The sequence below is a fragment of the Micropterus dolomieu genome, linkage group LG02, assembly GCF_021292245.1.
Source record: "Micropterus dolomieu isolate WLL.071019.BEF.003 ecotype Adirondacks linkage group LG02, ASM2129224v1, whole genome shotgun sequence".
Lineage (NCBI taxonomy): Eukaryota > Metazoa > Chordata > Actinopteri > Centrarchiformes > Centrarchidae > Micropterus > Micropterus dolomieu.
In genome coordinates, this window is record NC_060151.1 from 10,436,632 (window position 1) to 10,450,323 (window position 13,692).

The 13,692-nt window shown below is 42.0% G+C and overlaps 1 protein-coding gene across 1 annotated transcript in view; it reads left to right on the forward strand.

Moving 5' to 3' along the window:
• Positions 1–10,057, forward strand: part of LOC123986131 (protein shisa-8) — a 93,468-nt gene extending 83,411 nt beyond the window's left edge. Inside the window, exon 4 of the mRNA XM_046074227.1 lies at positions 9,369–10,057. Within this exon, the coding sequence (XP_045930183.1) occupies positions 9,369–9,865 (497 nt within the window). The 3' untranslated portion in view covers positions 9,866–10,057. The remainder of the gene's footprint in view (positions 1–9,368) is intronic.
• Positions 10,058–13,692: the final 3,635 nt, after the last annotated feature.

Consider the following 13,692-nt stretch of genomic DNA (forward strand, 5'->3'; position numbering starts at 1 on the left):
TTTGGACAGCTTGCCTTTCTGTTAGTGGTAAATGTGAATCACCTGTGGAAAAAAAGGTGCGATGATGGCATAACTTATAGAGGACTGATAACTCAACGGGTTCAGAAAATATAAATCGCACACACACAGAATTAATTAGGAATTGGTGGGTGGTGAGTGACAGCAGTCTGGGCAGTATCAGTCTGAAGCGTCTCAAGCTTGCCCGCTGGCCTCTCTCGCTCTCTCTTTCTCTCTCACACACACACACTATTACCATGTCCTACCCACCGCACACGCACAGGCATTATACTTCCTTCCTACAGCACAGCCACACATAAACATGCACAAGTATAAACATGTACAATACATAGACACTCACACACATCATCTATTGTCAGATCATTGCAGACAGATAAGGACATAGTGACGATGATGAGGGATGAGGGATGACAGTTTGACACATATGACAAACTACAACGCAAAGAGAGACAGGTCTGTTCATCATAGCTGAAGAGTATCAGACACAGAAACATGAGACGTCCAAAGGTTTTAACGACAAAGACATAATCGATTGACTGTTTGCTAAGCCCAACCCCCTTTAGCAACTTTTGGTTACAACTTTCAAGCTTTCTGTTCTCATACAGCAAATAATGCAATTTTTTGAACAATGTGTCCTTGAATTCAGACAGTGGTGGACAAAAGCAGGCTTCTGATTTAAAGGACAACTGTCGCAAAGCAGATTTTATTTAGTAGAACTCCAGTGATGTCATTGAGAGCTAAAGCAGAATTCTTGTGATGTCATTGTAACCTACAATAGAGCACGTGTTATGTCCTATCTCAAGTTATGTCATAGAGGGATACTTTAAAACTCAAGTGGTGTTGTTATGAGCTACAGCAGAAGAACTGTAGTGATGACACTAACTAAAGGTAGAACACTGGTAATGTAGTAGAGAGTAACAGTAGAACACTCATGATGTCATCCTGAACTACAGTAGAGCTCTAATGATGTCATTATGAGCTACAATAGAACCACCCCCACCGCAACCCCAACACCTTTACCAGCCTCACCACACATTCAAATGCAAGGTGATGGCATAGTCAATTTCTTGAACTTTGGTGTAGTCATTGAGAGCTAAAGTAGAACTCTAGTGATGTCACTGTGATCTACAGTAAAACACGTGTGATGTAATTTCTCTAGTAATATAAGTATGAGCTACAGTAGAACACTAGCTGTATTAGTGAACTAGAATTGAACTCCAGTTATGTCACTGTGAGCAATAGTAGGATTCTACTGAGGTAATTCATAGGTACAGTAGATCTCTACTGGTGTCATTGTGAGCTTATGTAGAACTGTAGCAATGTCATATAGAGCAACAGTAGAACCCGACTTCTGTAATTGTGAGCTACAAAAGAAAACGTGAAAATAAACACAAATAAAATGGGTATGTCACAGTGAGTTAAAGGAGAACCCAGTGATGTAATTAAAAGCTACAGTGCAACACTAAAGTAGATTTTTTGAGGGCTACTTTAGAAGTCTAGTGATGTAATCATAGCTTAAGGCCTGGATATACTTGCTTACGCAAGATGGCTGCCACGCGTATCCTGAGTTCCTTTGGAGCGTAGGTTGTGCAGGTCCCCAGGAATTAATGCTACGCGTCCACCAGTTGCAATTCAGCACATGAACATGGGGGCAGTATGTCGATCTGACTGACAGGACAGCAGCAACCTACTGTTCCACACGCCAGCCCAGGTGGTGGCGGTATGCAGTTGGTTTGCTAACCGCAATTAAATTAAACAATTAATTAATTTAATTAAATGCAAAAGAAGAAGAGGGTCAGCAGCAGACTTTAAAAAAAAAGGAGATTTATGGCAGGATGGTGTATGTCTAATGATGTAATTATGAGCTCCAGTAGAACAAAAGTGATGTTAGTGAGAGTAACAGTAGAACTCTAGCGATGATGTGGCCTTTTATTGTGGCCAGTCCAAGGCACACCTGTGCAATACCCATGCTGTCTGATCAGCATCTTGATATGCCACACCTGTGTGTTGGATAGACTATCTCAGCAAAGGAAAAGTGCTCACTAACACAGATTTTGACAGATTTGCAAACAATATTTGAGAGAAATAGGCCTTTTGTGTACACAGAAAAAGTCAGATCTTTGAGTTCAGCTCATGATGAATGGGAACAAAAACAAAAGTGTTGTGTTTATAATTTTGTTCAGTGTATATACCAGCACCCATACTTTATTAAAAACTATTATAGCTTTACTACCTTCCCATTGGTGTGCTAGATAGGAAAACATTGTCACCTTCATGACTCAGGAGTCCATAAGGGGCGCTCTAAAGGTAGGAATAATTTCATTGGTCAACACTACACCTGGCATTCTATTGACTGGAGAATTTTGACAGGGTTATTGCAAAAAACATCTGAGAACACTGGAGAACTCTGAAAATAGTCATTCCACAGAGTGCGAGGAGAAGGGCTGAAGCTAGAGCACAGCAAATCTAAATGCAAGGCTATTTGAGTGCAAGGGCAGTGGCTTTGAGGGAAAGTGAGAATCTGAACATGAAATCAATGAGTCATGTGCTCAAATTGAAAGACCACCCTCTTGAATAAAAATAGGGCAAACATAGTAACTCAAGAAACTTCACTGAGAACTACGGTGGAACTAGTAATGAAAGTCTGACCTGCAATAAAACCCATGTGATGTCATTGTGAGCCACACTGGAAATCTAACATTGTCATTGTGGCCAACAGTAGAACTGTAGTGGTGAATCTGTGAGCTACAGAAGAACACTAGTGGTACCATAACACTTGTTATGACACTGTAGGTTACAGTTGAACAATAGCGATGTAATTTAGAGATACAGTAGAACTTTAGTAACGCATATAAACGCACAGTAGAATTCTAGTGATGTAATTAAGAGCTACTCTAGAACACTACCGATGCCATTGTGAGGTACAGTAGAACACTAGTGATGCCATTACTCTAGTGATGACAATGAGGTCATTATGAGCTACAGTGTAATTCAAGTGATGACACTTAACAGGAGAACACCAGTGAGATCATTGGGAACTACAGTAGAACTCCAATGATGTCACTGGGAGCGAGAGGAAAACTAGTGATGTCACTGAGAGCTAACGCAGAACTCTACTGATGTCATTGTGGGCTGCAGTAGAACTCTATGTTGTTGTTGTCCATGCTACACTCAGTGGTCAGTCAGTCTCCCCAGTGTCCCCTCACGCCTAAAATCCACTGACTCCAGCTACGGCGCGTTACGGCTGCGCCGCGGTTGCCAGAGCTAATCGCTCTCCGCTCCGCTCCTCAGAAAACAGGTAGGTCTATTTTTGACAGAAGCCGCATCAAGCAGCACAGAGCAGATCGACCCAGACAGGAAGTCAAACACAGAATAGCATAGAGAATCTGGTAAATTTTCAAAATGAAACACCCGATCGAAAAACAACAATAAACAGGGTCCAAAAAGACACAAAAATAAGCCATTTAACTACGTAGCCTTAATCATAGTAAAAGCAGAAAAAGCAAGCACTGATTTCCAAATCAAGAAAATATAAACATGTCAGCAAAATCAGGCAGGGGAAATGCTCTGATTCTGAAATGCTCCTTGTGGCATATTGAGCCTGCTGACAACGGAACAAAACAGGGTCACAGAGAGCTGTGAAGAAGTTAGTAGAAACACAAAAAGGACAAATTAATAACAAGTCAGAAACGTGAGGCAGGCTATATGCTCCGCTGCTGAATCTCTTCTGAGATGGCCACGAGGTCACGCCCACAGTCACTGCTCTTTAATTCCTCTGTTGCATTTTTAAAATATGCCGGGATGGAGGGTTATAGCAGAATTTGAGAGTGTATTTTAAAATCACAGGCAAAAATTAGTCATTAAGAAATTTAAGTGATAACTTACAATAGACTTTTTCCATGTTTTTTAAAAGTTTTGGTAATAAACAAAAAGCAGTTACAACAGTCAGGCTTGCAAAATGATTCTTGGAAGGGACTGAAGAGGAGAAGACAAGCAAAGAGAAAATCCTCATCTCATTATTCTGCTCAGTGAGTGAGTCACAAAGGCGGATCCATCAGCAGCCATCCTCCAATGAGCATCAGACGTCAGCCACCATTACACTGAAAACTATCCAACAAAGCTAAATAACAAATCCCTCACACATTGAGGTGAAACGCTAAATTCTCTCCGCTCTCACGACATCTAGGTATTCGGTTTTCCATTGTTCATTTTTAATTTTTATTTTAACTTATTGTCTCCAATTACCCATTAGGCACTCACAAACAGAGAAACATACACACAGTCCAATCATCTTTTCACACGTGCTTATCAATTCTCTCGCTGGGCAATAAACAAGCCACCGGGTCCAAAGATCCTGGCTGTGCGGACAAAGTCATGGCTAGGACACAGAACAGTTTGGATGGGATAGCTGACCATTTGCCAGGTGAAACAGTAGGTACCTGGAACAAGCTGCTTTGAAATCTTTATGAACACATTGGGACTTAATGCAGCGGTAAACAGCTCGAGTTCAAAAATCTCTTATACAAAGCAAAATGCAAGAGGTGAAACAGAGAAAAAGATACAGTAAGCAAAAAAAGGATGGGAGAAGGATAGATAACAGGGAAGGGTATAACTGGTCAAAGAGGTCGAGACTCTGACAGTTAACCTGTGCCAGGTGTAGCAGCAGGAGTCTAGCCCAAGCAGCTCTGATATATCTATCTCAATTAAAAGAGGACATGTTGACTGGCAGTGGGAAAATGTGGGATAAAGATGCTAAAGGTTAGAAACGGAGAAAGTGAGAGGACAGGGACAGAAGAGCGAGAGGAGGAAGAAATAAACTTTGGATTTAGAAGAATTTAGACGGCCTGACTTAGTCTTGAGCAAGCTGTTAGAAATATATCCACAAATGCTTTATGTGTGATTCATAGAGTTCAATCCAGGTTTGTCTCCAGTGAGTGTCAGACCTCCAGGAAAGAGAAAAGACAACATAAGGATTTTCTTGAAGAGGGCGTGAAAGACTGTTTGCCAGGATACTAGGACTCCAAGTTCAGGGCCAAGACTGCCTGATGTCTTTAATTAAAGTCTAATAATCCAACAGCCTGAGCACCATTTGAAGATGCTGTAGAAAAATGGCTGTCAATTTAAATACATATATTTTTTAATGCTAGGTAACCTGGAACAACATTTTCAAGATAGTCCTAAATATATTTATTAAATAGTTTTTAGAGTTAAGTAAACAACAACTGGACAAGCACAATTACTTGATTTTCATTAGTTTTTTGAAATTACAATGGAAACAAGCAAATGACTCTATAGACTCAGTGATATACACTCATCTGCCACTTTATTAGGTACACCTTGCTGGACAGTTCGACCCCCTCTTGCCTTCAGAACTGCCTTAATTCTTTGTGGCATACTTTAAACAAGGTGTTTGAAACATTCCTCAGAGACTTTGGTCCAATTGACATGATGGCATCACGCAGTTACTGCAGATTTGACGGCTGAACATCCATTATACAAAGTTCCTGTTCCACCACATCCTGAAGGTGCTCTATTGGATTGAGATCTGGTGACTGTGGAGGCCATTGGAGTACAGTGAACTCATTGTCATGTTCAAGAAGTTTGAGATGATTTGACCTTTGTGACATGGTGCATTATCCTGCTGGAAGTAGCCATCAGAAGATACCTTGGTTGTGTAAGTTGTTATTTGAGTTACTGTTGACTTTCTGTCATCTTGAACCAGTCTGCCCATTCTCCTCTGACATCAACAAGGTCCACACAACTGCCCCTCACTGGATATTTTCTCTTTTTCAGATAATTCTCTGTGAACCCTAGAGACAGTTGTGTGTTAAAATCCCAGTAGATCAGCAGTTTCTGAAATGCTCAGTCCAGCCGGTGCTTGCTAACAAGGAACTGAACAGGTGTACCTAATAAAGTGGCCAGAGTGTAGTTTTTCAGTTGTTTTACAGAAAAACACATTTAGACTCAGTATACAATTAAATTATTAGATGCTTTTGCAGTGTGATTACTGCATTTTTTTGCATGTGCTTCCGGTCAAATATGGGTGAAATAAGTTTTGGTAATTTTTGATGACTACACGAGTTGAAGTGATGTAAAATTCCCCCCAAAAGATGGCTTTGAAGGAATCCCACTGCTTCAAAGTTTTCCACTTCAAGATAGGGTTCATTTACAAGCAATGATCAGTTCTGGTTCTGACAGAATGACAGCTTTAAAGCCTCTTGAAGTGCTTGTGAAATTAAAATTAGGGGTTGCAAAACTGCATCTAAAAGTTATGAAGAGCAGAGTGCTACAGTGCTGGATATAACAATAATGGCCACTTACCAAAATGCATCAGAACTATAGATTGTTTGCAGAATAATTCTTACGCCATTGTCACGTGTGTCGATAGGCATTGTACTAAGCAAGTTCTCTCAGAATAACTGCTTAAACTTAAGTAAATGGCATTAAAAATAGACCAAATAGAATACAGTATGTTGTCTAACTCTAATACACTTTGCAGGGCCATGCAGCTGTTATGCAGTGGCCCAGATTGGACCTACGGGCCGTGCTTTAGGCTGCTGCTGGATAGAGTTGTCGTTGAAGAGTATGGAATAAATTGAAATAGAGATGGAAAGAATTGAAGACATGAGTGAGAGAGAGAGAAAGAATGAGCAGATGGAGACTCTGTGAAATGGAGAGGAAGGCACATAATACTGTCACAGAGGACCCTACTGTCAGGTGCTCCTGTTGGCAACATGTGTGGAAACACTCAAATGGACAGCAACAGCAGTTGTTGTGGGAAGGAAGGGTGTGTTTAATTCATTGTTTCTGTGCCGTCCCAGATTTTCCCGCCCTGTCCAGAGATTTGAACCGATTTGCTCTCAAAGGCTGCTGCTATAGCTTCAGCTGTAGTGCATTACACCAGAAGCAGAGATACAGATTGTGTCCACAATCAATAAAAGGTAGTTCCTCTGTTGATCTGTAGCAATACTGCTGACGTCCAGCGAGTCTTCACGTCATTGTGACGAACAGGCTGGTAAAATTTGCCAAAACTGTGATGCTCTTTACTGCACAGACACGTAAGCAGCTTATTCCCATTTCAATGTAAGTAAATGTGTTCTTTGTTGCACAATGCACATACAGTTTCACACAAACATACATGAACATATGAACCCAGAAACACAAATTCACACACATTCACAAACAGACACACAAATACACACTAATCCTCCACACGTTTGTTCTTGCAGAATTCAAATGAAAGCAAAACGGTTTTTGCGTTCATTCTCGTCATTCTTAGTCATCAATATTGCAAAACTTTATTGCTTTAAAATGCAAACATATGCCTCTTAAATCTCTGTTATTTGAACAATTGATGTGAGTGATTCATTTAATTGTTCTTTTTCTTTTAAATCACTCTCCACATGTCTGCAGGACATACTGTCTAAAGGGGTAACTTTTGTTACCCAGAAGTGCTTCCCAGTTTAAAGAGCAACCCAACACATGGCTGTAAAGGAGCATTCTGCCCTCTCTGGTTGAAAGTTTTACATCTGTCTCACCTCAGCATCACTACTAGGTGTAGCCAGTGGTGTGGTCTGTTGCATCTGTAAGAAGTTGGTTACCTTGCTGAGGAGTTGGAGGTGTGCAGTTTGTCTCCTGTAGCTCATCCTCTAACAGCTCACTGTGGCTGCTCCTTCTTCTTCCATAACTCTGTATAATATCTAAAACTGTTTCGCTGTCAGCTGTTCTCTTGCACCATCTTGTTGGTTAGTATTTAGCTCTGTGTAGCCAGGTCCTCTACCAGGAAAAAGGATTTCTTGGTCCTGGCAGTGGAAATAGTTCAGCACGTTTCATATCCTTCATCAGCTGCTTTGTCATGTTGAGGGGAACATATCCAGTTGGCCTTTGAGATTAACAACAATTAAAATGGTTGTAGAGAAAAGCAGGATTGTATTTAAATAATTGGACCAGCTTGGAGAATTTTACTGAGGGAGTGAATGATTACCGGTGACTCTGTCTCCTTCCTCAACAGCTGCTGTTGAAGTGCCCTGGAGGTACACAATGGACCCACATTTGAAGTGTTCAATAAGCAATTACCAAACTGTGATAGCAGTGGACAGTTTCCTGACATGTGTGAATGTGATACCACTCTTCCAGGTTTTTTCTGAAAATACAAACACAAGAAAAGCTTCTTAGCTGTCTTGGCTAGAATAAATTATTAGAAATAAATTTACAGCAATAGCTACAGTGTGAAAAACAGGCCTCTGCTAAACTCTGTGTTTCTAGATAAAGACTCTCCTTGCAAACAGAAAATCATGCATTCAAGAAGACACATCATGCATGTCAGCGTGTTAGGCTCTATTTTCTAGAAACTGCAAGCACAAAACTCAAAAGCTCAAGCAGTCTAATGATGCAAATATGCATTCAGTGTGTGGTCTCACTGTGACACATGCATGCACCCACTAATGGCCACATTCATTGACGTTCATTACAACACATTAAACTCAACTGGTCATACATCTTCTGACCAGACTATTGACATAATCTTATTATTATGTTCCTGTTTGGAGTGTAATAATGATACGATCTGACACACAGACACACAAACCGATAAAAACAAAAAGCGCAGACAAATATACTTTGTCATAAACACGTAGTACAAGCTGATAGCAGCTGCCTCCTGTTATGTTATGAGGAAGACAGATGTTAAGATATTAAAAGATCTCAAGCTAAATGGAAGATTAAATCAGAGCAATAAGGGCACTAGAATGAAGGGAAAAGACATCCATCATACAGAAGAATATATAATTTTTTTCTTAGTCTCTTATTTCTCTCCAGGAAAAAAAAGGACCAATAAAACGGGGCTAAGCAAACAAGGTTGTTAGTGTCTTAAGGGCACTGTGTGTGTGGGGGGGGGGGGGGGGGGGGGGGGGAGCTTGTAGTAATCTGACTCGACACGCTGAACCCACTCTATTTTTACTCCCAACTTATCTCCCATCATTCTCACTCATATGGCTTTATCCATTATTTTGTGGGTTCTCTTCTTGATTCTCAGTCTCTCTCCCGCTAGTTGTTTCTCTCTGGTGCTGTGGGTATTTTTAACTCCACGGACAGTTCAAAGCTCAAATACATAAATATGACACAAACACTCACTGACTGTACACCCTGCAGGATTCATTGTCTTTGCCTTGGCTTTTTTTTGTGTTAGGTGAACTTTAACCTCAACAACAGTAACAGCAAAACCTGCTACTTTGCACTGAATAATGCTGCTGCTTATCATTATTATACTTTAATTACACCACTTTTTAGCATCATGATTTAACCATGTCTGTCTTCTTTTCCCTTCCTCCACTGTCTCTCCGACCATCCAGACACGGGTGCAAGAGACTACTACAAGAGCTACCCAATGGTAGATTACACCCACCGCCAGTCTCCTCCCACTTTCCAGCCAATTAACTTCCACCCAAAGGACAAGCCCTTCCTCCCGCCGCCCGACATCCATGCGCCACTGGCCATCACCATCAATGCCTCCCAGATCCCCAAGCCGAAGATCTCCAAGACCAACACCCACCCACTCACGTCCAGCTCGGCCTTTAAAGCATGGGACCCCAGTAAGAGTCACATCCAGCACCCGACGGCAACCCACATGACCCTCCAGGGACAGCAGCACCACCCCATCCAGCAGCAGCAGCACCAGCCCCTGCATCAGCAGAACAGCCGGCGCCAGGCCTACTCCAACAAAAGGCAGTTCAGCATCGAAACGCTGCCTGAGCTCTTTTCGCAGCCACTGGGCTATGGCCACTCGCCACACATGAACCCCAGGCACAAGGGACTGCCCACCAACAGCAAGACAGAGGTCACTGTCTGAACATGGGGACGAATGGGTGAACAGACAGAAGAGGAAACTAAGTGGAGCTGTAAGCAAGAAATGCTCAGATATCTTTTATATCCACAGCCGTAATGGCAAGAGGGGAGCAAGCAAATATCGTGTATAATCTGAATTTTTTTTATTCTGCATTTTCCTCATCATTGTTGACAATAATAATAATAATGTGAGTGATATTTGTGTACTTTTAAGACCACTGGATCAGCAGCAGCAGATAAGCTGTGAAGGTGGCGGATTGGCAGGTGCTGGCTGTGACTCTTTGAACCCGGCAGCTCTTCTAAATAATTGAGTGGCCTCTCAGTGTGTTGGCACAGCTCTCTCCTCCTTCTCCTCTCAACCCCCTCCCACCTCAAAGACACTCTGCACTGCTCTGTAGCACCATTCCACCATACACAGACACTATTTACCCCACAAACTAGCCCAGACGCACTCTGACCACTTTTTCGGAGACTGTCGGAGAGGCTGGTAGGGGAGTGTTTCCCCTGAGACTTTGGCTCCCCATCAGCAGAAACAATGCCATTGTGTTGTCAGCTCCCGTTGCCCTCTAGCCCCTCCGGAGAGTGAGATATCAGCCTGGCAATTCATACAAGAGATGAGGGCGGCATGGGTGGTGGTGGTGGGGGGTTTATTCATCTCCTTCCAGGGGCAAATAAGATGAGACGGATCTGAACCATATAGACACACACTACACACTTGTCAAAAACTACAGAAAGTTCCCAGCAGTGTCAGAGACCATAGGCACCCCCACCCCACAAGCCGAAACACACTTGTCTCTCGACACACTGATCCTCAGAAACTGGGGAAAGTGAATAAGCAAGCTCTAGTTGGTATTTGTAACTGCTTGTTTCGGTCACCATCTTTTGTGCTGCTGTGGATGTTTACCTCTAAAGAAAATCCAGGATGTGTCACGATGCCTAGAAAAAAAGAGCAAAAGAGTCCATGCATCCAAAAAGGTCATTACAAAGTCATTGCATTCTCTCTCCCTCTCTGCTCCACACAAATGCTCTTTCACAAATGAGGCTGGGTTGGTGGAAATGTCAGCGAATGCTGCATATTGGTACGGGCATTTGGTTGTAAAAGGAAGTGAAATTGTGAATATATATATATATATATAGAGAGAGAGAGAGAGAGAGAGAGAGAGAGAGAGAGAGAGAGAGAGAGAGAGAGAGAGAGAGAGAGAGAGAGAGAGAGAGAGATTACAAGATTCACTGTATTCAGACAATAGATCTGCACATTTGACACGATTCCATAATCAAACAAGATCAAGCAGTGATGCGTTACAAGGGCACCTTTTCCTAGCATGGCTATGTCAAAGCACAGCTGTTTGATGCACAACTGATGCACGACTGCTGCAGTGTTAAAATAATCTGCAAGGCTGAAACCATTGTCACTGCCATATAATTCCTGCTTTCAAATACAGTAAACACATCAGTTTTGTTGGCATAAAAGCAGTCAAGTAGTCTTAGTAACGTGTCAATTTTTGGTCGCTCTACATTCAGTGGACCAACTCGCCTGTGTTAACTTAGAGTAGGAGCTGCAGCTCTACCAAAACAGAAGAAACGGCCTCTCACTAACTCCGAAAACTCTCTATTTACATCTTGTGTCTTCTTAGCTGTCTTGCTAACATTAACCACTGGTAAGCCCACATTCAGGAACGAGCTGGTTCTGTTGGTTTGGTTGATTGGGAGTGTATGTGAACCCCGCAGCTTCATGGTTTGGACTTCTGGAGTGTTGCATGCAGTACCCGTAGCTACCATTAAGCTAGCCGTCAGCAAATACATTGAAACCATCGGCTGGCTATTTGTTAAACTCTTGTTTCTATTTATACCTGGTTAAACATCGAAATTGTGACATATGGTTGTAGAGGCTTTGGAGTTGTTTAAATGAATATTCTGGTATATTTCGACCAGATTTCCCAGGGGATCAGTGAGAGCAGGAACAACACCGGTTTCCCGAGGTACGTTGTCTCTCAGGACGGCCCAGTTGCCTTTCTGTCTTTGCCTCCATTCTTAGTCTTTCCCCTTTCATTTAATTTAGCTCCTCATCTGTGTCCAGTTCCAATTAATACGGTTGACCAAAGGGAAATGACTTGTGATTATCCTCATAATAGTCAACGGGATAATCCGGCAATGAATTTAGCTTAGAACTTAGACAGTGATCCAGTCAGCCTCACTCATGAATTAAAACTATGCAGGGTGAGCAGGTGATGCTGGGTTTACTTTCGACGAGACTCGGACACAATCAAGTAAAACACGCCATGTTAAAATATACCACAATTTCTCTTTAAAGGAACATTTTGCTGGGCTGAGTGACAAAAGGAATGCAACTAGTTTCTGATGAGTGATTAGTAAAGTAATCGCTTTTTCAATGAGTAACATACTACCTTATGTTGCATTTTTCAGTTTATTTGTACAGGGTTGGTTGATGGCTCTAGTCTACAAATTCAGCCTTCAAAATCTCTAACCTCCTCTTCCACCATCCAAAACAGTCCATCAGCCAGCCTGACTCACTGATTGAATTCACCTTCATTTGTTATCAGGAGGACACCAGCTATGCCGCAGTGCATATGCCTGGCACATGCTATAGCACAGACAGGTGGTGGAACCTAATCAAACAGCAGCGCTTACCAGAGTCACACACTATTTAGCACTTCATCTCGTTCCCGCTCTCTTTCTGCCGCTCTTTCTCTCTTTTTCTGCTTCCAAGCTGCCTCCTAGCAGAGTGTCATCTACCCCGGACCTACCTCTGTGCATCCATGTCCATGGAGGGTTGAGCAATGGGCACCAAGCACTTGTCTGGTGTTTTGTACCCAGTGCTCCAAGCTGTTGTAAACCGTGGTATTCTCACTGGGTCCTCAGCATGTGTGTATGTGTGTGTACGGGGAGGGAAATATAATTAATGACAGTCAGTCACAGACTAGATTTACTCCCTAGGCAAGGCAAGGCAAGGCAAGTTTATTTGTATAGCACATTTCAACAACAAGGTAATTCAAAGTGCTTTACATAAAACATAAAAGCAACAGGGAAATATAAAAAAGTTTAAAAGCATAATAGGGAAATTGAAAAAATACACATTAAAATATAATAAAAGTTACAGTGCAGTGTACAATCAGGGTTAAAAGAGTTAAATGGAAAATAAAAACAGGCTGAGGGGTTGAGCAAATAACTGAGTTACAATTATTTTGAAAAGAGAATAAACAGAGAAGTACACTTTATCTGTTCTCTCTAGCTAGTCTGTACTCGGGTCCATAGCAATCTTTGGGTCCACTGAAACTCCAAAAACCCTCGGACACTACAGAGAAACCAGGACATGTCTGTCCGCAGGCCACTTTGATCCAGTTATACTCTGGACCCACCTGCACATTTACAGGTGGACAGAGGTTCCTGCAAATCACTCAGGCCCTAATACACCATCATGCTCCCACATATGTAAGCGAACTCGAGCGTGATCACACTCACGCCCCAAAAGGGCACATGCACAAACACAGCCTGGGACACCAACAACCAGATGCTTTGAAATATATTATTCACATCTGGATTTGCTGGTGTCAACCTGCTACCTTAAAACTGAAACACGTGGATTTAAATTTTTGAATCCATTGATTTTTCTTCCAAGCAGAAATGTCAGTCAGCCAAATTCCCCAATTCGCATCTCAATTTTATGGAGCTGCGAATGTACAAGCAAATGAAATGAGCAACGGCGTAAAACTTTAATGAAAGAGAATAAATTAGCAATATAATGCTTGTTTGTAATGCTGCAGTGGCTTCTCCACTTTACCTCTCCGAGATGTGAAAAACCTGTAGGCAAGC